Here is a 26974-nt window from a genome sequence, read left to right as displayed (position 1 = left end):
TACCATCACTATCACTATCACTTACTATCACTATCACTATCACTATCACTTACTATCACTATCACTATCACTATCACTATCACTTACTATCACTATAACTTACTATCACTATCACTATCACACCATCACTTACTATCACTATCACTAACTATCACTAACTATCACTATCACACCATCACTTACTATCACTATCACTATCACACCATCACTTACTATCACTATCACTATCACTAACTATCACTAACTATCACTATCACTATCACACCATCACTTACTATCACTATCACTTACTATCACTATCACTATCACACCATCAGTTACTATCACTATCACTATCACTAACTATCACTAACTATCACTATCACACCATCACTTACTATCACCATCACTTACTATCACTATCACTATCACACCATCACTTACTATCACTATCACTTACTATCACTATCACTATCACTAACTATCACTAACTATCACTAACTATCACTATCACACCATCACTTACTATCACTATCACTTACTATCACTATCACTATCACACCATCACTTACTATCACTATCACTTACTATCACTATCACTATCACTTACTATCACTAACTATCACTATCACTAACTATCACTATCACTTACTATCACTATCACTTACTATCACTATCACTATCACTTACTATCACTAACTATCACTATCACTATCACTTACTATCACTATCACTATCACTTACTATCACTATCACTTACTATCACTATCACTAACTATCACTATCACTATCACTAACTATCACTATCACTTATTATCACTATCACTTATTATCACTATCACTTACCATCACTATCACTTACCATCACTATCACTTACCATCACTATCACTTACCATCACTATCACTTACCATCACTATCACTATCACTTACCTACTAAAAATAGCTACTGGGGAAGATCTTAAGATTACTCAAAGATGCGCACGTGGGTCGAAACTAGGGTTGGGCACCTCAACAATTCTTTTTCCGACTCCTCTATAGTCGAAACACAGCTCCACATATTTTTTTGATGAGAGAGCAACATTGTAACATGGTCAAAAGATTTATTCAATGGCTGGTTCAGACAGACAGGACATTTGTTTATTGTTTGTAGGCCAAGTGAAAAGAGGCAGAAGCCGAAGGACATATTTGTGTCTAAAAGTAACATTTTCAGTATAGGGTAGCATTTTGCCCCCTCCTGGAACCGCCGCCTTAACGTGGTGGAAGGGTTTGAGCGCCCGAATGATCCTGGGGGCTCTGTGCCCCTGATAGGGTCTCCCATGGAAAACAGGTCTCGGTGACGGGTCAGACAAAGAGCCCCTTATGAGAGACCAACATGCCCGGTTAGAATCGTGAGGCCATCCTTCGGTGGACCCACCACCTGCAGGAGGAGCCATAGGGCCCCCATGATCCGGAAACAGAAAAGATGGATGGATGGATGGATGGATGGATTACAATTTGAAAAGTTGTACTTTGCAAAATGACAAAGACTGCAGTTATGGAAGAAGGTGACCATCACAAAATACCATGTCTCCACCAGCTGCCAATGTAGTCGCCAATCGTGTTCTCAAATTGACACAATCCTTGTATTATGTTTAAAATGGGCGTGTTTCGGAATGATATGAAACATGAATTGCGAGTCCAAATCACGAATGCAAACTTGTGCATATTTAGGTTATCAATACCGATTTCAAAAGTCACTTCCCGCGCATCGTTTTCAAATACTTCACTTCAAATATTTCTCAAATTAGCCAAGATGTAGCGTACAACTGTTCAGCATGGCAGTCTCGTGTTTCCCGTCTGACTCGTCCTGCAGCTCCCAGTGCTTCAGAGGAGTCCCCACAGAAGCATGTTTTTCAGAGAGATCATTTGAATAATTCTCTGATATGTAATGAGGAGATGTAAATGCTCCGCTCTGAATTCATCTTTTTTTTAACTCCGCAAATGGTCCTATTGATAGTAAATGACGGTTCTAAACTGTCTTTGCAAAAAGCCTGGGTGATTTTCTGTAGCCGACACACCAGCAATTAGCGAGAGCTCAGATACGGGCGGCGCAGTCAGACGGCGCGCGGGAAAAAAACTAAATATTAGCTCCGCGAGGGATTATTTCAACACACTTAAACGAGCTGATAACCAGTGTGAACCGTGTTTAGCGGAGACTTTCAAGAATAATGGTCACCCAAAGCTTTCTCAGACAGTCAATATCCAGAGACAGGCGTGCTGTGGTCAATCAAAGTACAGTTAAATGTGAAAATCCTGTGTAAGCCCTGCAAACGGCACACGGGTCATGGAACATGTGAGTTACTGATTCAAATAAGGAACACTGCTAAACTCAACGAAAGTGAGGTTGATTCTATATGACGTCTTTCCATCAGTAGGTGGCAGTAGTGAGCCCTGCTTTGCCTCCCCCTTTGTCTCACCTGGTGTCCTCCTCACTCACGCCTCTCACTACCATGTCTCCATATGCTGTGATGATGCTTTCAAAGGCAAAGGGAAAACTCAACAAAACAATGATATGTTTAAGTTATTTACGTAACCACAACTTGTGAGCCAGCCTGTGTTTCTGGCATTTAGAAGATTTAAGTTCCATTTAGAACTACGTTTATGGTGATGAAGTTTTATATCCCACACCCCTTGAACGCCTCATAAGCTGGTGCATTTTAGCTTGTAATCAGAGGCTATAATAGAGTCTTAAACATGTCGGATTGTCCAGTCCACAATCTTTTGCAAACTTCCATCAAAACCTTTTGTTAGTGCACTAACTGTTGTTGCCTTTTGCTTATTTGGGCTTTGAAAGCTGCATATTACTCTTCATACAGAACTTCTTGCGGACTTATTCATCTTGGTACTTTAGTATAACGTGTGTGTAGAAAATACCCCTTGTTAAGCAAATGTTATTATATGTAGTTTTACATATCGCCATCTGAGGGTGCACTCCTGTGGACTAGAGAACCTATTAGTATGTGAAAAAACAAGTTTGCTTTAAGCGTCTAGACCTTAAAGCAGCATAAATCCTTTCCGTAGTCCCTCTGGGGGTAATACAAGTCTTGAGGATGGATGAGGATGGAACATTATATAACATGGATAAGAGCTCAAAATGTGGCAATCAATAAAATCAACTGTGCATCATCATTTCAGCACACCACACAGAAGAAAATAGTTTTTGTTTGTGTATTTTTATTGTTTTCATTTAAATTTGGCACCAAACAGTACAGTCGAATCATGGACCAAATGCTTAGGGCCCGAAAGTGCTGTTGCACCAAGGAAGACCTCGCCCCAAGCTCCTGTCCAGTTGGAGAAATGGGAATTGAAGAAGGACTTTTCGATTATTCTTTCACTCATTTTGATGTAAAATCTTCAGGGGAACTATATATGTGTAGGCAGATAATTTATTAGAAGTGGGTTTGATGAATTGGGCAAGAATCCATTTTCGAAGGATAGAGCCGACCGTGGATTGAAAAGTTCATATGAAGTCAAAGTCCCTGTACCGACAGTATAACAATCATCGTACAGGGAGCGAGTAACGTAACTGTTATTGTGGTCCTGCTTTAACAATATACCAAAGGAAAAAACAAATTTCATTCCACAACTTGGAAAAACTCAAGACGAATACTGTAAGAAAGCAATGTATTCGGCCATTTGTGTCAAGGCAGTATTTAGAATCCGCACACAGCAGACAACGCAGATGTACACAGCGAGAACCCACCAAGGCTGAATGACTAGTATTCCTCTCCTGTTCTTCCCGTTTCGAAATAAATATTTCAAGATTCTTGTAGACAGTCACTGACAACATGTTAAAAAAAAACACTGGCAGGAGCATTTGTGTTTGTTAAAGTAGGAGTTTTTATCCTGGAGCTAACGGATTATTTTGAATAAAAATGAAAAAGGACAGGCCGATCATTCTTCATCCAGGCTAATTCATATCTTGGCGCTATTTTTTATTTTGCAGTCACGTCACAGCAATATCTGAACACTGACTGGCAAAACACACAATCTCATTATATTGTCTTGTGAAGCAATTCTCACATTTATGTCTCATCAAATAACGTCTTGTAAATCATTTGTGCAGACTTACTTAAAGGGACTATACAGAGTTTAAAAATGTCCTCCCCCTACATGTTCCAGCCTTGTCCTAATGTGTAGAATGAGCCCAGACATGTTCACCACAACTGCCTCTAAAATCCTGCACTGTCACTCAAAAAGGTCCGAAGTGCCGTCATGCTCAAGCTTAATATAGAAGCTGCAGTTACGCATAAGACCTGAGGAGGCAGCAGTGAGTTTAAAATGGCCAACTTGCATCTAGCCCCTATAAGCTCCACAGTTGCCTTAAAAATACCCATCAAAGGAAGAAGAAACGGTCTTCCTCTGTGTTACTTATGACACATATAAAAAAGGTGAACACAGCGACACTCGCTGGCCTGCACTGCAGTTTCACTTGTTTCGTAGACGCCTTATCCAAATGCAAAAGCTTCTTGACTGGAGTTTACAGCCTATAGGCCAGAGTAACGTCTCATTTGAAAGCGAAGACCTACAAAAGAAGAAGAAGATTTATATAGATTTATATATTATATATTATCTATATTTATATAGCGCCTTTCACAGACATAGTCATAAAGCGCTTTACATGAGACAATTGTACATTTCTAGCTTCAGCTTCCCCTGGGGGAGACTGACAGAACCACCATACATTCACTCACACACACCTGGCCTATTGTACATGTTTTTTGTGGTAGGGGAAACCGGAGTACCCAAAGGACACCTACGCAGACACGGGGAGAACATTCAAACTCCACACAGAAAGGCCCCGCCCTGGTGGGAATTGAACCCCTGGCACTAACCACTGCGCTACCGTGCCGCCCAAAACTGATCTGAACTGATCTTAACTTTTTTTATTGTGTTGTCGCTGTGCTTTTGTCACATGTTTAGCGTTTTTGTCATGTTTTTGTCTCTTTGTTTCCTCGTTTCTGTTGCTTTTTTTTTTTTTTCTTGCTTGCTTTTCCGGTGCGTTTTCGTCTCTATATTGATGCTTTATTTTTCAAGAAGCTTTCAGATTTGCGTAAAGCCAAACTGGAGAAGAACATGTGCTTAGTTCCGGTTGGAGTCGAGAGATGAAATGAGAAGCAGAAGAAAAATTAACTCCCTTACACTGCTCTCTCATAGGAGTAAATGGTAGAATCCAGACCAGCCTTTTTCAACTGTTCTTCATAATAAAGTTACTAATGACCGCAGTACAGACGGTCCGAGGAATTTTGCTGTAAATAGATCCCACGAAACCGAAACAGTCTTTTGTATCAATCCAGCTAAAACACAGCCAGGTGAGATGCTTCAGGAAGTTGAAAAAGGGAAAAAGTTTCTGCCCAGACAGTGGGGCCCCTGTTGTTTCCCATCTATTAAACCCATTCTAATTGAAGCTACCTGCTGACCGCGCGGGTGCGTTTGGTCGCATCCACAGCGGCGGCCCCCGTGCGCCATCGACTGGCTGCTCCACAGGTCAGCGCTCCAGCTCGGGCCGCGCACGAGGTGAAATGAGAGCACTCCAGCAATCTGAGGTCAACACGAAATAGAAATCTCTCAGCTATACAGTAATAAAGTCACTGCGGTGAAGTGGGCCGCCACAAAGGGAACTTTTACAAGGAAAGGCCTGTCCAGCAGATTGGTTCGCCCACTGGCAAACAATGAGAGCTGGCCACGCAATTACAGGGCTGCAGTCAGAACAGGGCGGCTGCCACATGAGGGCTTAAATATGCTTCAATATAAAGAAGGACCGAGTTATTCAGAACTGGCTTTTTAAAGGAATGTTTCAGAAGTTACATTAATCCCATTTGCAATATAACGTATAATAATAACGAATAACGTGTGAAAAAATTGAGACATGCAATTAAAAAAGCTTTTCATTTCAAACAAATTCTCTTTCGTGAATAATTTTATTTGTCATTTGGAACTTGTTTAGCAGTGCAGATTGGGAAAAAAGATTGTTCGCTTTGTGATACAAGTGCTACATTTTCCGGGAATGCGCTCGGAGTCCCACTCTTTCAGAAATGCCCGTTGGCTGCCAAAAAAAAAAAAAAAAAAAATCAATATGGCCGAATTTCAATGGTTTGGTTTTCTACCTGTTTTGCTGCAGGAAAAAGTAAAATCCCCTCAACCCAATAGGCTCTGCGCACAGAGAATGTTTTTGGCTCACTTCCTGTGTGGGGTAAAGACTACTTCCTGTCCACATTTTAACATAAACAAAAAATGGAAAGAGATTTTAAAAAAACAGAAGAAAGCTTAAAGAAACGTCAAGCGAGTGTGTGTAACAAAAATGAGTTGCTGCTATTTTACTTTGTTTTGGTTAGCGCCAAAATAACGCTAGCCTTTAGCTTCGAGGCTAAAACGCAGTCTTCTTTGACTTTGTAAGCACAGAAGTCTCCTCCGCTGAAGCATTTACATACTGAGTTTTTGACATGTTTCTGTTTAAAAATCTATTATTCCATCTATTCAGCAAGACACAGCTAACATAGTAATAAACAAAGACAAGGAGCAGTGGTTAGCCTAGAGGAAGTTAGCATCGCTTTGCCATGTAACTAGGCTACTATCTTCATCATGTCAAGATATTTTGTACTAATTTTCTTAAGTATGTCCTAACGCATGAACGTCCTCATCATGAATGAAGCAGGAGAGGTTTTTGAGTCCCGGCCCGGGGCATAGGGCAAAATTGGAACAAAATATAAAAATATTACAGAGGGTCTGACACCTTTCCAATTTATACTATCTCGGGAAAGTCTATTGGAGAATGGCGTTTAAAGAGCCACTCAAGACAAACCAAAGATGGATCACTATTATATTCCACAAACAGCACATTTCATTCAGCCGCCGTTGATCTGCATCCCTCCCCTCTACGCCCAAGCTCCCGATAGCTCCTCATTGTGCTGCATTTGCATGTTCACAGCTCCCCCTCAATTAAAAGCTAATTAATTAGACACCATTCTATTAAGAAACAAATCCCACTCATCGATACACACAGGCCGGGGCGGGCCATTGTTCAAACGCAGACCGCTCTTCGGACAATGGCAGCGCGAGAAATCACAATAAACACTGTGCAACGGATACAGTCGATGGATCATGAACTCATCACGGCTCATGGATTTGATTTCCCAGCAGTACCTGAATGCATCGCTGACCAATCGTATTCCATGGTAAGCAGAGAATGAACTTTTGGAATAATATGCGCATTTGAAGAGCTGAGGACGCAGCGTGAGTGAGGACAAGGCCAACCATATTAAAGAAAACAATGCATCTAAACTTGATGTATATTTTTAGGAAAAGCAAACGTTTCCTTTAGTATATTATAAAAGTACATTTGTGCGCTTGTGCTTCTTGCTGATAAAACGGCTTTACGATTGAAAAGCGCGTCAATCGAACTAACAGCAGTATTGTTTAAACACTAATGTGAGTTTTGCTCTTAAGGCAAGACACGGGAGGTGAAAGTATTGGTCGAAGTGGAGATTTTTATCTATTTTCCTCCCTTTACATCTTAGTTTTCATGTCAAAGTATAAAAATGACAGAACTCACCCCGCATGATGTTTATTTTATGATGTTTTGTCTGCGAGGTGGGGGCAACCCGGAAGTAGCTGCTGCGCCGCGTAGAAAGGACGTCTTTCAAGCGGGTATTCATTCATAAATATTGACAGATTTCCATCCACGTGTCCTGCTAAGGGTCCCCGTGATGACGCTTTCACCCAAATATGGTATTTTTCCTCCTAAGAGACGCTGGTGCGGAAGAGTCGAAGAACGGGCCGCGCATGCGCACTCGCTACAAAACTTCAGGGCTGGTTTTCTCTGAATGAGAGAAGCCGCACTCGGGCAGAGCCTGAGCCCTTATAGAAGCTCCCACTGACTCCAAACTTTCCAGTCTTGGACTTAATAATATTTTGAAGGTTTTTTCAGAGGGATTTTTTAATATCTAATTCCTAGCCTGATTTATTCAGCTTTGAAACCAAAAAAACAGGCGGAATTTGAGTTTTTACAGATTTTTTCACTGATGATTAGTTTATTGAAAAACTAAACAAAATATCCAAAATCCCCTCTGAAAAAATCTTAGTTACTAATATGTCAATAAAATAAAAACATACATTTTAATGTGGCTCAATTCATTATTTTGATTTCGTTGCCCAAAATATAGGCAATTTTGGCCATTTTAATGCTCAAAATGCCTTATTTTTTTGTGAAAACATAAAATGACAGAAAAAATGCAATACATGTTTTTCTCATATTTATATCTGTGATGTTCAGCAAAAGTTTCAAATTGATATCTCTACATTTTTCCCCCCCCCCTATATTCACCTGCAGTGTCTCGCCTTAAAAAGTCATGCAACGTGTGAATAGACCCATCCATGTGGAGACTGGATTTAAGAAAGAACTTACAATTTAAAAATTGTTTTGTAGTTTGTAAACAAAACCCAAAAAAATCTGGTCCTTCGGGTCTTTATGTACAATCACTTCTCCAAAATTTATTGCAATGTTGCAAATGAAACATCCCCTACAGCTGGCATTACTCACAAAGCATGTTGAAAAGTAAAGGGGATAGATATTTTTGGACATATTCTGGAATTCACCACATTGACTGTACGGTTTCTTGCTTTCAACCAACAGAGAGGCTGCATAATGTCACCAAAGTTAAAGCATATTGATTGTTTTTTTCTTGTATTCATTCTCGAACTTGAGTAATTTTTCACCACTATAAAACAAAACAAAAAACACACACATGTTATTTGTCCAGGAAAAACTGCATTTCGGTCTATCCCGGCTTCTGTCAAAGGTAATTTCAAATACAGCAGGCTCAGACTCTCCCCTACAGCGGCCCCACAGTACCAGCTGTCTGCCAAGATCTCTGCGCAGGATCCACGATCTCAGATTTACACCATTCTGAAACAACCTCTGGCTACTCGTGCATTTGAGTATGAGCCAGCATCAATTATTATGGACTACTTGGCAAACACTCCGCTGCAGATCAAATCCAGTTAAAATGACGATTTCAAAACATTCATTGAGTAAAGGCGAGCAGATGGATCTTTAAAGCAGATAACCCACATTTGGAGCTTTTAACCCGCGATGTCTGGGTTAAAAAACATGACTGAAGCTGTTTTTGTTGTAAATGTGAACAAATGCTTTCAACTCTTTACTTTGTTAATAATTTCAGACCTCGAATTGAGCTCAACGTTGCCCTTGCACCTCAAAACCCGCTCCAATTCTACAAGTAAAAGTCTCAATCTTCCAAAAAAATGTCTAAATATCTTAAAAGACTCACGATGTAAGCCAAGTTTTTCATATTGTGGGCTGATTTTCTAACTAGTCACAAGACAGGGGGTCAAGCTTCCCAATGTTGGCCCAAAATCAATCATTGCTTTGTGCAAATGGTATTTTTGTTTGTCTATATTTTCAAAACAAGGGGGTCCTCCCTTCGGAAATAGTCTAAGGAGGTAGGCCTGACATTGCCTTCCCCTGATATAAGCTAACCAGCTATGTGGTAACTTTGTAAATTTGCAATAAATCTACAACACAAAACGTTACAAAAGCAGTTTGCTGTTATTGAAAGTATGCCTCTGTCATGCCTTCACACTCAAAATAATCTAAATTTTCCAAAAACTGTAAAAACATCCATCCATCCATCCATCCATTTTCTTCCGCTTTATCCGGGGCCGGGTCGCGGGGGCAGCAGTCTCAGCAGAGATGCCCAGACTTCCCGATCCACACACACCTCCTCCAGCTGTTCTGGGGGGACCCCGAGGCGACACCAGGCCAGCTCGGAGACATAGTCCCACCACCGTGTCCTGGGCCTTCCACGAGGCCTTGTCCCACTAGGACATGTCTGGAACACCTCCCGCGGGAGGCGACCAGGAGGCATCCGGAACAGATTGCCCGAGCCACCTCAGCTGGCTCCTTTCGACGTGAAGGAGCAGCGACTCTACTCCGAGCTCCTCCCGGGTAACTGAGCTCCTCACCCGATCTCGGAGGGTGCACCCAGCCACCCTGCGAAGGAAACTCATTTCGGCCGTTTGTATTCGCGATCTTGTCCATTCCTTGTCCTTGTCCTGTAAAAACAAAACAAACAAAAAAAGGACTTCTGGAACCGGACTGGGTTTCGGGTTGGGCAGGACTGGTCTACTGTTCTCGTCACATTGTCATTAGCCATGCTGCTATTTGTCATTTCAAAATGCTTCACTCTCCGCTGTGGCCAGCAGAGGGCACCAGGCGCCTAATAGTCCATTTGTTCTTGAGCTAAAATCGAACTGAACATTTTTCAAGTTATCAAACACGTAACTGTGATATCAAGGCAAAGCTGTCCAAAAGGATTTCAGAAGCCACAATAAACACCCCCACCGCTGTTTAATATCGCTAACTTTAGGCATCAGAGCGCAACACAAAGCCACTACTGCACAGTCTCCTCTGCCGTTACATGCATATTGTTAAACACACACGCCTCTGGCTAACACCGCTCTCTCCGGATGAATAGTGAACGGCCCGGCAGTTAGGCGTATCAAGCGGGCCCCACTTTTACGCATTGCTAAAGACTCGCTTTGGGTATGCATGAAATAACATCTCGTGTAGGTCAAACGCTGGAGCAGAATCCACATGTGCGGGAGGGAGGGGGGGGGGGGGTGGGCCCTTGGGTGCTCCCTCTCCTCTCCCTCCTCCGGGCCGCGGTGACGCTGCATTTCTATTTGCGGAGGGTTGAGCCGAGGCCGCGGGGAGTGACACAGTAACCCAGTTGACCCGCGCTTGGCCAGAAACACAGCCCGGAGCGCTCAGCAACTTTCAACTTGAGGAAAAAAAAAAAGAAAAAAAAAAAAAGACAAAGGCAACCTCCGCGCCGTGAAGCTGCGGTGTCTTCTCATGCCAGATTATTTGCATCCGTTTTATGCACGCCTTGGAATTATTGTGAGCGGGGGTTTGAACGTGAACGCTGGATGCAGGAAAGAGTGCATGTCAGCTCTGTGAAATTACACAGTGTCTGCAAATACAATACCTGGAATAATATTGTAAAAGTGATGAAGGTGGAGATGCAAAAAAGCACAAAGCACTCATCTTCCATCAAAATCTCACTTCACATTTTATTTTAAGGTGTTAATCATTTCAAATCAATGTGTATCGGCCAATCAGACATCCTTATTCAGGGAGTGACCTCTTCCAACTGCCTCCCGAGCTCATTCTTTGGCCCGACGCCAGGGTTGCCAGGTCTGGCCAAAGCCGCCGAAAAAATGATCTGAAAAACCATCCAAAATCTGTGGCCTTGTTTACAGAGCCCGTGTTGCTCGTCCAATGACATGGAACTGTTCCTTTCTTCCTTCTTTCACTGAAAAAGCAGCTCTGAGGGCTTTGGATTTGAGGTTTCGTCTTTCGAAAAAGTGATTTTAATAAAGAAATAAGCTTCATATAGCCTATTTTATATACAGGAAATGCCCCATCTGGTTACCCTGCCCTACACTTGAGATATGTTTAGAAGAAGGAAGGACTCAGGGGTGTTGAGCTCAATTGGGTCGTGGGCCAACATCCAGCTTCCTTAGCGGGTCACGGGCCAAATATAAAGCGATAAATATGCGGCCCGCATGTTTAGAATGTAAACAGGAAAACACTATTGAGAAAACTGTTGTCCAATAAATGAATAATAATGAGCTGTGATTTTGAAATAGTGCAGATTTGGTCAAAAGTCCGACAGGACTGTAACAATTATGGTTCACACTTGTATTGCGCTTTACAAGCCTGTGTCACAAGTTTCTCAAAGTGCTACACTGTAGTCATTATTCATTCACTCCACACTCTGTGATGGCCACAGCCGCCCTATGGCAGACTGTCCATTTACCGCGTGGCTATAATGTGTTGTTCATAACCTGATTTCTCATTATGTCAGTGCCCTCTGCTGGACACATGTGTAATTCTTTCCTTTTCTTTATTTAAGCTGCCCCTTGTGGCTGGAATGAGCATGCTGTTATTTAAATTCATAACTCCGCACAGGAATGGACAAGAGACTTACTTTCTACTCTACGAGTCAGGGGCCGGATTAAATCATCTCGTGGGCCGGATTTGCCCCGCGGGCCGCCAGTTTGACATGTCTGCTATAACAGAACAAAACAAAAACTATATTGAATGGTTATCACAAAATGCATATGACATATTTTGTTTTTCTGTTCCAGCCCAATCGCAGAGGCCTGTTTCATCGGCAGACTGTTGGCGACGCGAGGGTCTGTAGGCCACATGTCTGTAGTCATCTGTCAGGGCGCTACATACACGCACTGACACTGGCTCCCTCTGTGGAGAGAGTTGTCACCAAACGCTGCGGCACCAGCAGAGGAGGAGGAGGAGGAGGCAGGGTGGCGGGGGGGTGTGGGTGCTCGGCGGGTCTCCCTCAGGTGCCTCCAGGGAGCAGCGTTAGGCCGAACTGACAGAATGACACGCCTTATCCCAAACACGCGCTCCCAAGGCATGGCGCGCTTTGCATACGAGGCAGGCACTGTGTACATGCATCTTTCATGTCATTCATGTGAAAAATGCGTCTTCAGAGCTCATTTTTATCAGACAAAGTGCGGCCTCGCGGCGGTACAAGCTAGTGCTGAAATCAACTTCAGCAGCATGTGAGTTACCACCCCTCTGGCTAACATCAAGAAGGGTTAACTGATCTCTTACAGAAATTAATCTGAAACTTTTTGCTGTTGATTACCGACATAAATGTGAGGGGGGAAGGCTGTGTCTTCTTTTGTTTCATATTTTCCCTCATACATAAGGCCTTTTATGCGTTAAGAAGACGAGATTTCAGTTTATTCAAGTGACATATTAGATAAGAAAATAATAATTCAGAGGGAGATCAGTAAATAAGGGAGTACAATTCAGGGAGATTTAACGCTTATTAAAGGCCCTTTATCTGATTATTTTGAACCCGCTAAATAAATGTGTTAGTTGTGGTCCAAACTGATTCCTAACTTTTGTAACATATTTAACATCCGGTATGTGCCTTTGAATCAGGCCACAAATTATCATCAAATCCTTCTGAGAAAAAATCGTATTGAAACTTTTGTTAAGTATTGAAAAATGTGTACAGTAGGTGCTATATGCAGTTCCCAGAACATGATACTGTAGATTTGGATTTACCAATTCCAAAACAATGAAAGACCTTATTAGGAAGATTTGATGAATCAGATGTCAAAAAACCCCTCTGAAAGAACTTAAAAATACTGTTAAGACCAAGACGGGAAAGTTTGGAATCTGTAGGAGCTACTGAAGTGGTGAAGTTGCCGCATGAGTGGAACAAAAACCTAATTTTGACAAATACGGCCTGAAAGTCTTGTAACTTGTGCACATGCGCGAGTACATTTCTGCCGTATTTTGCCCACTGGGTTCTCCCAAAAAGGAAATGACCATATTTGGATTGTAGTCACATCACAGTGTATTTGTGAATGAATGCGAGAGGGAAAGCCAGTGATGTTGTAGCTACTTCTTGGATGTATCCGCCCAGCTAGTGGACAAAATGTCATAAGATAAGCATCGAACAGGGTAAGGTTTGTTTGTTTCTCATACTCTGACATGAAAACTAAGATGTTAAGGGAGTTGACAAGCTCAACATTGACCAGTGACCACGGCATGAAAATTCAATGTTTTCACCTGCCGTGTCTCTCCGTAATTAACAATGCCCGGCCAGGAGCACAATCTCATGGCATCAACAGGTGAAGGTGAGTGTTCAGACACAGCTTTTGAGAATGAGAGCACACATTTCTTTGCACACCCCCTTCCTCTGTTGGGTGTGTGGGGAGGACCACACACACACACATAGCCAGAGCCTTTGCATACAGCACGGACATCACATCCGTTCTCTCGGACTGAAATGATTTCCACCCCTGCGGCCCCGACCGGCCTCTCGCTACATGGAAGTTTGGAGATGAATAATGGAAACAACAGCGGAGCACTCGGGGGATGCATTTAAAGATGTGGGAGAGGCAGGACTCTGAAACGCCAAAGCTGTCGTCTACCCAAATGAACCGAGCGCTCGCTGCATGTGGGGCCGATGCACGTCAAGCTGACAATGGGGTAATACGCGCTCCCTCAGACAACAAGACAAGTGCGAAGTCCGGGGTCGAGGGCTGGGCAAGAGGCGAGGCAATATTTCACACAGCTCTACGCTTCCACGTTCTTGCACTTTGTGATGCTAATGCTAACGTCCACGGCGACATTATTTATATGATTATACATATGTTCACGGTTTGCAAAACATGAGGGTCACATTTTTTACTATACGGTTTGTATTTGCGTCGCTGTCATTCAACTTTACGACTTGACAACTGGAGCTTGGAAAAACAAAAAGGTCCAGAGATCCGACGTCTGAGGGCAAATAGATCACAGAAGAAGACTCCATGGAGGCTTTTTTTTTTGTTTGCAAAATGATATTGAGCTAAATAAGTAATTGGAGCCTACTGTATGTGATTTTCTTAGCTTGCAATTTACTTTCCGGTTGCAATTTATCATGCAGCTCTGGACACTTGAGCTTAAATACAGCAACTATTATCTCTATATATACACTACTTGAAGTTATATAACACTTGTAAACTGACCTGTAGCCTAAGATTAACAAAAAAACATGGCACCCGCTGTAAAGCCCTTTCCCACCCTGTGCTTTGAAGGCTAGCTTACGAGCTAAAGACATTTGAGACCCGCACATTTCTTCTTCTGAAACACTGAAGAGGCATCAAGAGGCCCCCGCACCGGCAGCACAGTGGAGGCGTCACAAGAGGCGCTACAGGAAACAAAAAAGGGGTAAACAAGGAGGTATCCGGGCAAGACTCACAGCTAAGCCACACATGCCTTCTATTGTGATGGCTAATGTTCGTTCACTGGGGAATAAGACTGCTATACATCTGCTACGCTCTTATCAAAAGACTTACTTATTAAGAAGGAACCATTCACTGACATACAATTGGGTACAAAATATTGGTATAGGAAACAAAAACACAAAGGGAATAATTGCCACCTAACATTGCTCAGGACCATCGTAAGATTAGGACATAGCATTAATTACGCATCTGCATATTCGACCAGAGTCAGTTGATGTGCCCAAGATTTGAGATTTGCGCTTCAAACCTTCCATTCAATAGTGGAAACTGCTGTAAAGTGTTTTGACAAATGATTTGGCTGTATAAAAAAAAAAGAATAGGGGGGATTGTGAAGTGTTAAGTATTGCAAGTGAAAACTAATTAAAACAAGCAACAAAGAAATCTGCAAATGAGCAGACCTCCACACAAACTTGACAGTGTTGCTCCGTCGGATTGTTCCCGTGAATGTGATAATGGAGGACGATGATCTCAGTGTGGACCCGTACGAAAAAAAGAAAAGAAGAAAAAAAAAACATGAGCCGTACAATACACACTTCATTTACAAAGCTAAAATAAGACACAATTAGGTTTTGGTTTGAGAGTCTCCGCCTCGCTCCCCTGACACCGCTGAGTGGAATTGGGTTCGCGGGCGCGGGGCATTTCAGTAGAACAGCTCATTTTGGCATACGTAAAGTCAACAGGCGTCCCAGAGGTGAGCTCTTGATAATGAACACAGAGGAAGCGTGCTTTTTATGCGCAGTTTTTTAGGACATAAATACATTCTGTTGTGTAAAGGGCCTAAAGAAGGATCAGAAGTCGACAAGATGGGACTCACTTTTTAGAGCTTTTGAAACCATGATGTAAACATGTGATGTTTTTTTCCCCTCTACAGTCTGATCTCTCTTAACTGTGCTAGAAACAAAAGCATTGGTAACACTTTACATTAAGGTGTGCTCATTTGGATTAAATAAGCATTCATAATTAATAAGCCATGAATAATATGCATATATACACATTAATAAGTTGCTTATTATACTATTATCTTTTAACAAACTAATAGGCCATGAATAATATGCTTATTCATGGACTATACCCTAACCCTGACCTTAACCCAACCTTAAGCAGATTACTAATGCCATATCTTATTAATACTTAATGAGCTACTCTTTGTAACTAATATCAACAAAATAAAACAACTCAACCTGGCTCTATACATTCTTTAGATTTAGTCTCTGAAAATTAGGAGTGTGACAATATATCGATTTTCAGATGTATTGCGATATTCTGCGGGACGATATGATACTTCTTATTCCGATATTGATACTTTTGATGACGCAATGCATATTAATGAGCAACGTCATGCATATTCATGAGGCAGCAGTGCTCCACTATAGAGGCCAATAATGATCAAGAATTCAGTCAGGACAGCAGGGGGCAGCACTACAGTTTTAAGTACTTGGACAAAACACTGTCACACAAATAAATTACTTTTAATGATAGTTTTTATAAATATGAAGAAGATTCATTTGGGGTTTATTTATTACTTTTTAAATAGGACTGTGGTTTCTTATTTATTTAAATGTAAATGAAGTCACTGACAGATCTACAGACCCATTTTCAGTGTGTAAGTCGGGGATCATTTATAAAATGGTACAAAGCACATGAAAAGAAATGTAAATGATGAATAATATGTAGTTTGTCAAAATAAAGGTTAAAAGTAGCATGTTTTTTTTTTAGCGAGATGTATCATAGATTATTTTTGTGCAATATATCGATTATCGCACTATCGACGTATCATGAGATAATCGTTATCGTAAGCCATGTATCGCGTATCGTATCGAATCGTGAGCTATAGAGGTTCCCACCCCTACGGAAAAAAAAGGTAATTTTTATGCATAAAATGCTTTATAGTTTAATATAAAAACATAAAACCTTGCTATACAATTTTTTCTCATACTTATGTCAGTAATCTGCAGCAAAGGTTTCAAAGGGATACCTCTAAATGTAACTGTTTTTTCTATATACCTGCCGTGTCTTGCCTCATGGTTTAGTCCACACTCCACAGTGCACAAGTTACTGGTAAATGACCAGTGGGGGAAAACTGAAAACCGAACTACAACACTTTTACAAGAATCACACACATTTCAAAACACATTTGTATTTTGCTTGTTTACTGTGAACATTATATTACTCTGTGGGAGTTCAGACCCACTTTTAAGTCAGCAGTCCTTGCAACATTACTCAGCCGTCATTTTAAATTTTCTCCTCTCCTACACTGAAAAGCTCTTTTGGAATACCTCACTGCCCACCGCCACTGTCGCCATGAAAGCACCTTGAAATCGGACAGAACGCTCCGCTCCTCACCAAGGTTATCCGCCGAGCTCCAGCGTCCAAAGCACAAAGACATTCAGACTGCAGCGATTCGCGAGCCACTCTATTGTGAGCTGGTTAAACGGGCCCGGCCCTTGGGGATGCGTATTCAGCGCGGCAGCAGCGGTAAATAATGTGAGCACAACTAATGAAGAGGTTTTTTCCTGTCACACACTGTGGGGCTGTGCACGGGAAATCCCAGGTGGGTAATATGGATGTAAGGACGTGTAACAGGCTGCAGCGCTAAGACTGCAATGAGGTTTATACTGTATGCCGAGTGTAATGTTGCCCTAAAACAAGAGGTGGGTGGAGTAGCCTAAATTATACACAGATCAGAGTAGATTAGAAAATGCAAAATTGGTCTAAAGATGCTTAGTCCAGGTTCCCCTTTCTTGGTTTCCGCTATGACACACATTGCGACCCCTGCTCCGTGGATGTAGGTACTGTCAGACATCAAAAGTAGCAAACTGAAGCATGTTGTTTTTTTTACCGAGGTTTACGTAGAGCCACAGGAGGCGCCACAGATGAACTGGGCGGCTATTTGCTAACAAACCAATGCAAACACTTCGTACAGCTAAGCATGTTTTTGCCTCTTTCTACCACATTGTGAAATCGGTTTTGCACAAGAGCCCTCTTAAAGACAAAAGTGCACAAGGAGAAATGTAAAGTAGCCGTCCAAATAATAACTTGAGATAGACTGCAAAAGTATTAGGTGATTATCCGGCTTCTGAAACTCATTTTAGCAGCAACCAAATCCAATAGACAAAAGACAAAATGTGTGAAAACTCGGATGCTTAGTTGATGGACTTGAAAACATTCTGTAGATAGTGGAAGTGGAAGTGAAAAGCGTTTTGTTCAGGTAAGAGCATTGATTCTTCAGAACAATACATCTCAAGTGGGAATCAAATCAACTGAACGCGCTGGAAAAATTCTTTGCGCGATTGACTAATTGACGGTCAACACGAATCACCAAAGTCGCACGTAAACACTGCAACAAGGCCATGTTATTTGGTGCACTATTTCCTCCTGGGCTACATAATTGCACACGTATGAGCGCCCATGAATCTCCGACAGCAGTCTATATTAAAAGCCTTAGCGCTAAGCCTGCTTTCGGTCCACCTGGGGATAGGCTAGAATAGACAATCCCCCAAAGGCCCGGAGCACGCTGCCGAGACTGAGCTTCCTATATACAAGCGCTCACCTCAGCGGAGAACAAAGGCGGTACACAAGCGCGGAAAAGTTTACGGCCACAAATGTAAATAATGCCCGTGACATATATATGGGCTGCAGAGAGCGGGAATGTAATATAATAAATGGGTTTGGGGCAGTTTAGAAAGTAATAAAGACATAAAAAGTGACGACCGATTGGTAAAATATTAATGGCATATTCATTGAGATTTGCAAGCATGTGCTTAGGCAGTGTCCCACATGGAAGTGGCAGTAAAGGAGACTGTAATGAAGACAGGACTCTATGTTATGTTGAATTTGACATTATTTTTGTTGATTTTAAGCTAATCTCTCTACCAGTGCGACTCTTCAGAGCTTGTTACAATGTTGTTCTCTCATCACAACCATACCTGGAACACTGCATGTTGTTTTGAAGGCGTCCACAAAGCTCTGGACTTATGCTTTTCACGGACTTTAGAACAGCCTTTACTGCGTACAGTTGAAATGAGAATGGGCTGAAATGTTGGGCCCCTGAGGTCAAAAATGTAAATGAGGCAGTAGAGAAAAACTTGCCATAAGTGTCCCACAGGATTTCAGTTTCAGAAAAGCCCGTTAGCCGCCCATTATCTAAGAGGGTTTATACCAGCGGTGTGTAAGTAATAATTATCATTTTATTTCAGTGAAGCAGCCACGTTCATGAAGAAATGTTTGACAGAACAGTTATTAATTTCAAGTTAATGTTTAGGCTACTGACAGGAAGTGACATAAATAGTTTGACTCATTTCCCATTGACTTAACATGGTTGGCATGGCAACAGTTTAAAATTGTTCGCCTCTATCCGTGTCACTTCCTGTCAGTGTCCAATAAGGAAGTGAAATTATAAACATCTAAAAAAATAGTCATAGTCAAACTAAAGAAAACTGGGCACATGTTTTAGCAAAATCTTAAATATAATTGTGTGAACTAAGTTTTAACAAAAAATAATAATAATATAGATGCTATACGGTGGTGGTAAGCTACTATTGTAGCCACAGCTGCCCTGGGGTAGACTGACGGAAGCGAGGCAACCAGTCTGTGCCAACGGCCCCTTCGACCACCACCAACCACTCACTCACTACATTCACCAGACTTCCTGGTGTTACCAAACGGTCTCCCATCCAAGTACTGACCAGGCCCTTCCCTGCTTAGCTTCCCAGGTCTGACGGGATCGGGCATAGCAATGGCGGTATGGTAAATTATATCTAATGTGTCATATGCACTTTAACGCCAGCTCTGTGTCACAATATAATGATAGTTCTTGAGGCTTTAATGGAATGATGTCAAACTGATTGTTTTGTTTCCTTTTTATGACAATAAATTTTAGTCTATGGGGATCTCTGTCCATGAAAACAATGACACACGTCTGCTTTCTGATATGATGAGGACAACTTATTATACTCATTGGGCCTGATGTTCTTGCCTTGTCAAACATTACATATTTTTGTCGGCTGAAAAGGCTATATATGACCATCAGGTGTTTGGCATATCTTTTTATGGCAGCTAACAGGCTTTTCTGAATGCCTAAGATCCAGAGAGCATTCCCTGACAAAGTGTAAGATTTTCAGCCTCATCTGCCCCACTATTCTGTATATCCACAGGGTTTGTGGTTTGGGGCCTTTCTCCTGAACATTTACATTAAACGGACACAAAATAGGCCTGTCACGATAATTACTGTATCGCCTTATCGTTCAATAAATAACAGATAAACGATACATTTTAGGCTCGATATTTATCGTCTGTACATTTATTATCATTTCCCCGCAATTTTTTCTTGTAAAACAAATTGAGCCACATTATATTTCATGTTTATTCCAGCTTGTGTGGTATTTTAGGATAAGATGATGCACTTTTAGAACAAAGGAGAGTTGACACTATCTAGTATCGTTGGAGTCAATAATATCGTTGATCGCGATACTTTCCTGCCTCAATATATCGAACTTCAAATTTGCTATCGTGACAGGCCTACAAAACACTTCCCAAATCGACTCGCAGCGCTAACGCTTTCCTCAATAAGCAGTGCAAGCCAGCCCAGCAGACGCATGTAAAAACGATGCTGACGGAGAAAAAGAATCACAGAGAGCAGCGAGCGAGAAGACACACACACACACACGCACACTCGGAGGGTAGATCTGAGCAGCCTCCTCTGTGCCATATGCTGTCACTCACAGGGAGGGAGAAAAAAAGCAAAGCAAGTGTGAGCAGACAGTGCCTAAATGAGACGGCGGTGGAGGGAAGGAGAGAGGGGAGGCGTTTGGGGAGAGGGAGGACGGAGAGGGAGGGGGGTGGGGGGGGGGGTGTCAAGTATTTTCGCAGTCTTCCGTGTCATCCGGCCCGGCGCACGAAAACCTGTCGCTTTCTACTCCTTGCAAAGGCAACTTAAAAAAAGAAACATATAAGGAGGAGGGGGGGGAAGAAAAGCGGACCAAAGACCAAACACTTAACATATTTGATCCAGAGAGAGAGAGCGAAGACGGATGAGGAGAATTGACAGGGCGCAGAGGAGTCCCGCGGGCGAGCGTGCAGGCAAGAGCAGTAATTGTGGTGATTAGAGTACAGCACTCTACTGTCAATTCCACTGATTAGGGATCGCTTCAGATTATGTTTACCGTAATGGTTTGGATATACGCCACTGCATTGTCAGTCATCACGTGGGACTGAGGGAGTTCATTTAATAAGATTACGCTTTCTAGGGTTGGGTAAAGTTAAACATCGTCGATACCAGTACTTTAACAGTGCATGGTTTACCGATACCGATATCCGATTGATGCTTTTTTTCAACGATACAAACACTGAAATATTTGTCATCCAGAACAAGAAAGCGGAGGATTAATGTGTGGAATGTCGAGCGATGTGGAGAAGGATAACGATTTGGGGGGAAATGGGAGGAAACTGGAAGAAATTGTGGCAAAATTAAGGAAAAAAATTTAAATAAATTGGGGGAAATTTTAAAAAAATGGGGGGAAATTGGGAAAATATTCGTTTTTTTTTTTTAAAAATGGCAAAAATGAGGCAAAAAAATATGAACAAATTGGAGCAAAAAAAAAAAAGTAAAAAAAAAAAAAATCCTGGTGTGGTCATTGGGAAATATTCTTTGCTTGAAATCCGAGAATCCGTCACATTTTGCCCCACAAACCAACAGGCAAACTTGACTAACTGAACTCGTTTTCTCTTTGTACAGCAGCATTTTCAATAATCAGCTCTGTTTTCGTTCCCATCACTTTTCCAAGTCGCTTATTCTTAATCCAAAACCCACAGAAGTGTCACCTTTGTCGTGCAGAAAATCAAAATCAAGAACGTTTTGGGAGAAATTTTGAAAACAAGAGCAACATTTTTTGCAAATGAACTCGTAGATTGTTCAAGGTTTGATCAAAACATCACAATTTAATACACTCTACAGCCCCCCCCCCCCCCCTCAAAAAAAATGTGTGTAAAGATTCTGCAGGCAAACATAACAACACACAACACGACAATGCAGTCAGAGGAAATACTACAGTATGTAAGCGCAATGCCCTGAGCTAAAGGCAGATCAATGACTTTAGGAGCCACACAGACACAAGCTCTATGACCGACCACGCAACAGAACAAAACAAATGTAGAGTTCTGATGTAGGGCTGCAAAATGAATCACGATGAAGCAGAAATTGCAAATGGAATCGTAAAATCGCAACGCAAAATGTCACAATTTGACATTTCCGAAATCAGACCGACCTTTGGCACGCTCTTGATTTATTACAGGCCTATTGTTATTTAACAGTTTTGGGGGGTTTTCCATCCTTGTCAAGCCTTGTCAAGCCCGACACCCAAAAGCCTCCCAAATTTGTTAACAACACCGAGTGTGTAAAGTACAGCTACAGCTATAGGCCCGTTGCAATAAAAAAAAAAGGCACTATCCTGAGCGTAGAACTGATCTGGCTGCCTTTACGCTCTCCCTCACTAACGCGGAGAGATGCACTTGGGGTATATATCCGTGACAACAGCACCTCCGCTTCCCCCCCTCCCCAAAAAAAGAAAAAAGCATTGTCTTAATTCGTGGTCACCCGAAATCCGAAATGAAAGCAAGAGGCCAGCCCGAGTCGTGTGCAAGTCGGTGCTTCCTGGGTGTGCGCCGGGGGTTAAACAAGGTCCTCCTGCTGGCACCACCTCGGTCGCCGCGGGAGACAGGAGAACACACACACACACACACACACACACACACACAAATACACACACATATGCCCACACACACGCACACAGACCCCTCCCCTCCCGCGAGAAAGAAGTGGCACCTGGTAATTAGCACGAGCGAGATGATGAACGCACGCGGACAGTGGCCGTGGCTATTGTTGTTTGGTGCGCTGTCGCCAACTAATATGATGAAACTGCGCAGAACTATACAAAGTAACAATAGGAGCAGTTACAGGAGCAGTTCGGGCCAAGCGTTGTTTTAAATATTCTGCGAGATTTCAGAACATGCACAATTAATAGCAATCTAATCGAATTGCTGCAATTAGCCCTCTGCATTCAACTACATTTCCTGTCTTTTTGTGTATACTATGTCCTAATTTGCAACAATATCTACCATAGAGCAGTTCAATCGGATTCCAAAGGTTTCACATCTCCTCATGAAGAATAAAAGAAGAATAAGAATGACATGTATGCTTCCAGAACGCGATATGCTGATTATGCATTACTTATATCATAATATGAAACTACACAGCAGCAGTATACAAGTTATAGTGTGCTGGCAGCAATAGTAGAGGTTATGAATAATAGGAAAAATGTGCAGAAATATTGTGGAAAATATCATGAATTAACTGCTGTATTTGGAACTGACTGTAATGTCTATATATCACGCGTTTAGAACTACCTCCAAATGCAATATTAAAATAACCATCTTTTCTTCAGTGGTGTAACTGTGCTTATAGAATATCAACGATAATAGAAGAATAGTGCAATCAAATGTGCATGTCATTTTAGAATTATATAGTATAATTATTATACTTTTACAAATACATGAGATAAATCACAATATTGGGCCACAATGCCAATATTCCAATTATGCGTTTTGGTGTTAAAATCTGAATAGGTTCAAGAACTTAAACAATATTTTTGATGAGACATTTCCTTTGACTATAGGCTCTAATTCATCACATTTTGTTCAACATGCCACAATGAATGCCACTTCAACTAACTAACTGCTGCCCAAGCTGCAGCCACTCCACCACTTTCATCCAATTCAAAGTCGCAGCCGTGCTCAAACTGACTGAATTACAAAATCAAAACGGGTCCAAATGAAAATCCGCCTTCTCGCAAACGCTGACAGAACTTTGCTGCTAATGCCTCGTTATTATTTACCCTACAGTCACAACACCTTTTTTGTCAGAGCCGAGCGCTGAGGACACACTTGATTTGCCGATGTGTATGAGTTCCTTACCAGAATTCTGAACATTCTGAATTTGCATTTGTCGTGGCTCACTTTCAAGAAATCCACACTCATCAAAACTATTTCACACAAGACAGAAATGTAAATAATCACATTCAATCTAAAGTCTTCAAAAGCAGGCGAATATTCTGAATTCCAATATTTCCTTTTTTTTTTCTTTGCAAATCGAGCTGTGTGCAGTCACTTTGCTCCATATTGCGATGGAGAAAAGGGAAGCAGAGACAAATGCCCAAAAGAGCTTGGAAGAAGTGTGTAAGAAAAAGAAAAGTGTGCACAAAGAAAGAATGGAAGAATATATTTGACACTGATATTTCGAATAAAAGCAGCAACGTGACCATATTTTCAAAAAAACTCGCATTAGTATTAATGTCTACTCCTGCCAAGCCAGATTTGTTCAACTATTTTAAGTCCTGAGGTTGGCCCCTGAAGTGAACTCTGCATGACCCTTGCAGAGATTTTAAAGCAGAGTGCCCATTTCATTCTGCCTAAACCGCAATCGTCACGGCGCTTTTTATCCGTCAGCAACGACACTTCGCTTTGGAGAGTTTGTAGAAGTAACACGCCGACTTTTATTTGGTCGAACCTCGCTGTAAACCATTTGTTTGCCCAAAAATGGTCGTCGAACGCGAGCGAAAACACACTGATCTGATCGCTCGTCCGTAACGTTTTATCGGCCAGCTGAGTGCAACTGTTCAAATTAGCTGCACTCAAACAGAAGCACTTCTTTAATATTTTTTTTTTCTCCACGTAGCCTCTTTTCCTCTGCGCCTAATTGCCCTTTACGTCCTATTTACAGCATGTTTATATCTTTCTTAACACAATTATGTCACGGTGGGAAACAAACGCGGTCAGGGGGAAATCGGTGATGACATCTTCACACCCGTTTATAAAGTCACATTTCGACTTGTAAAGACGATCTCTGAGCATTTGTTTCGCTAATCATACATAAGGACGACTGTTTGAAATTCGAAATTCCCATTTGTCCTGAAACTTCCTTATTGAGGAGGTTTCACGCTCCTCCTTCCATGTTGTCGCTGACGGCGTTTCGCTCGACGTCGTCTCGTCTGTCTTCTCGTCTCCCCCAAGTTTTACACGTCTCTCCCGATGCTGCTCAATATTCATTTCTGTCGTCGCAAAGGTTCCGATCGAATACTTGGCACGCGTCAGAAAGTTGCCGTGAAATAGTGAACGGGCTCAGCTCGAGCGTAAGATATTGTACAGCATTGATTTGAAGGAAAAAAGTTGGTCAATTGAGAAGCCAGGCCATTGACATCTGACAGCAAACATCTGAATCTGAAGTAAATCTGGAGAATTATGTGCAATTAATAAAATGAAATGTGCTACATATCCAACAAGTTCTGCTTTATCTTGAATACAGTGCAATCCTGGTCTTGCAAACTCAACTTCATTGGATGATTTTGACGCTTATTGTCTTGCTACGAAATGCAAAATATATCAATTCGAAACAGGCTTGGAAAGCATTAACGCGAATAGAAAAGTTTGTGGAATGCGTGGCAGCTCGTGAGGTTATTATCAATAAGATAAACAGGAACACATCGTCATTTTTGCTTGGAATCGCAGAAATATGAAACAACGCTGCAAACAAACGTGCATGCCGTGCAACTCCCTGCTTCGGTCAACAATGTCAGTTTGCGTATCAGGCATTAAGTGCCATTTGCGACTCGTTTGCGTTTCAATTGAACAGAAACGGGACACGTGAAAGCAGATATCACAGCAGTCATATCTCTTGTGTACAGTTTCGCAAGCGTGGTCGTCTAGACTTCCGGTAAATTTCCCCCCAATGATCCGTAATGTCATGACCACGCAAAATCACTCATCCCTAAATCATTTCGAACGGGCTCATTAAAATATGGAAAAACGCCAAACTTTTCGCGCTGCACGTGCATGCACCAAACCCATCACAACTGCGCGTAAAGTGGCGCGCGCTCGCCCGAATCGGCTACAAACGCGCGATCGGAAGAAAACGCGTGATGATTATAACGACAACAAAAAAAAAAAAAAAAATTGCTTACGTACCATAAATGGTGCTGCTCGTGATCATGTCTTCGCGCGTTGAAAACAAGAGAAGGGTAGAGAAAACTGCTGCACGCCAGGAATTTTTTTTTCACGAGGCGGAATTCCACAGCTCTCGCGTCTCCTCCTCACGACCGTCGTCGCCTCTCACATCTCCGATTTCACAACTTTTTTTTTTTCTTTCTTTTTTTTTTCTTTTTTAACGGTTTCCCCCTCGTTTCGTTGCGCGTCCGCTGGTGTTCGCCGGCTCGTGTCGTGTAAAACAATACGCGCAGCGAGCGAGGAGAGGCGAGGAGAGAGGAGAGGAAAGCAGGATCTCTCTCGTGTGTGTGTCCTGAGGCGCGGGGAGACTGTGTGCACCGCTGCTTTTTTTTTTTTTTTTTTTTCCTTGCGCTCGCTATACCCTCTCCACCAACCAGGCTGCTCGGCCGGAGTCTGTCACTTCTTTTTGCGCGAGTGTTGAAGCGGGAGGGAAAGCGCAGTTTGGATATAGCGAGGGGAAACCGCGTCCGAGAGTCACGGCGGATGACATAAAACACACATTGTACATGCCGCCCCATTAGAGGAGGAGAGGCAGGGAAGCAGCGTGCTGTGCGTGTGTTCCCCCCTCTCTCCCTCCCTCAGCTCTCCCTCTCCGCTTTTCCAAATAGATTACTCGCCCCAATGACAAGGCGATCTGTCTATTAAGCGCCCGCCTGGGGTCAACTTTTATGCGGTATATGGGAAGGTTTGACAAAAAGTGTGGGGTGGAGTTATTTAAGAAACTGCTACATTTGTGACGAATTGTTGTTGTTTTGTTTAACCTATGTCAAATGCAGGCTTACCTGTGCTACAGGGGCGGACTGGGACTGAAAAACAGGACTGGACTCTGACCAGCCTGGCCCAAATTAGCGTAATTGTGCACTTCCACAAATTCATATTTTAACCTCTTACCCCCCGCCTTAACATCAACGAGTGCGTTTTCCCCAGTTCGGCTTTTTATTATTATTTTTTTGATTGGCATCATCAGCAAGAAGAACGGGAAAGGTGGTCGTAGAAACAGAAGCAAAATCATTAATATAAATAATAAATAATAATGGTCCCAAAAT

The 26974-nt window shown here is 42.1% G+C and overlaps 1 protein-coding gene across 1 annotated transcript in view; it reads right to left on the bottom strand.

The window, feature by feature from the left end:
- The window catches only part of fign (fidgetin), a 36742-nt gene extending 10308 nt beyond the window's left edge, over positions 1-26434 (bottom strand). The window contains exon 1 of the mRNA XM_079562897.1: positions 25890-26434. Coding sequence (XP_079419023.1) covers positions 25890-25914 — 25 coding nt within the window. The 5' untranslated portion in view covers positions 25915-26434. The remainder of the gene's footprint in view (positions 1-25889) is intronic.
- Positions 26435-26974: the final 540 nt, after the last annotated feature.

The sequence above is a fragment of the Gobius niger genome (genome assembly GCF_951799975.1).
Source record: "Gobius niger genome assembly, chromosome: 9".
NCBI classification, from domain to species: domain Eukaryota; kingdom Metazoa; phylum Chordata; class Actinopteri; order Gobiiformes; family Gobiidae; genus Gobius; species Gobius niger.
Note: the sequence above shows the minus strand (reverse complement) of the source record. Positions and strands in the feature narration are given on the sequence as shown.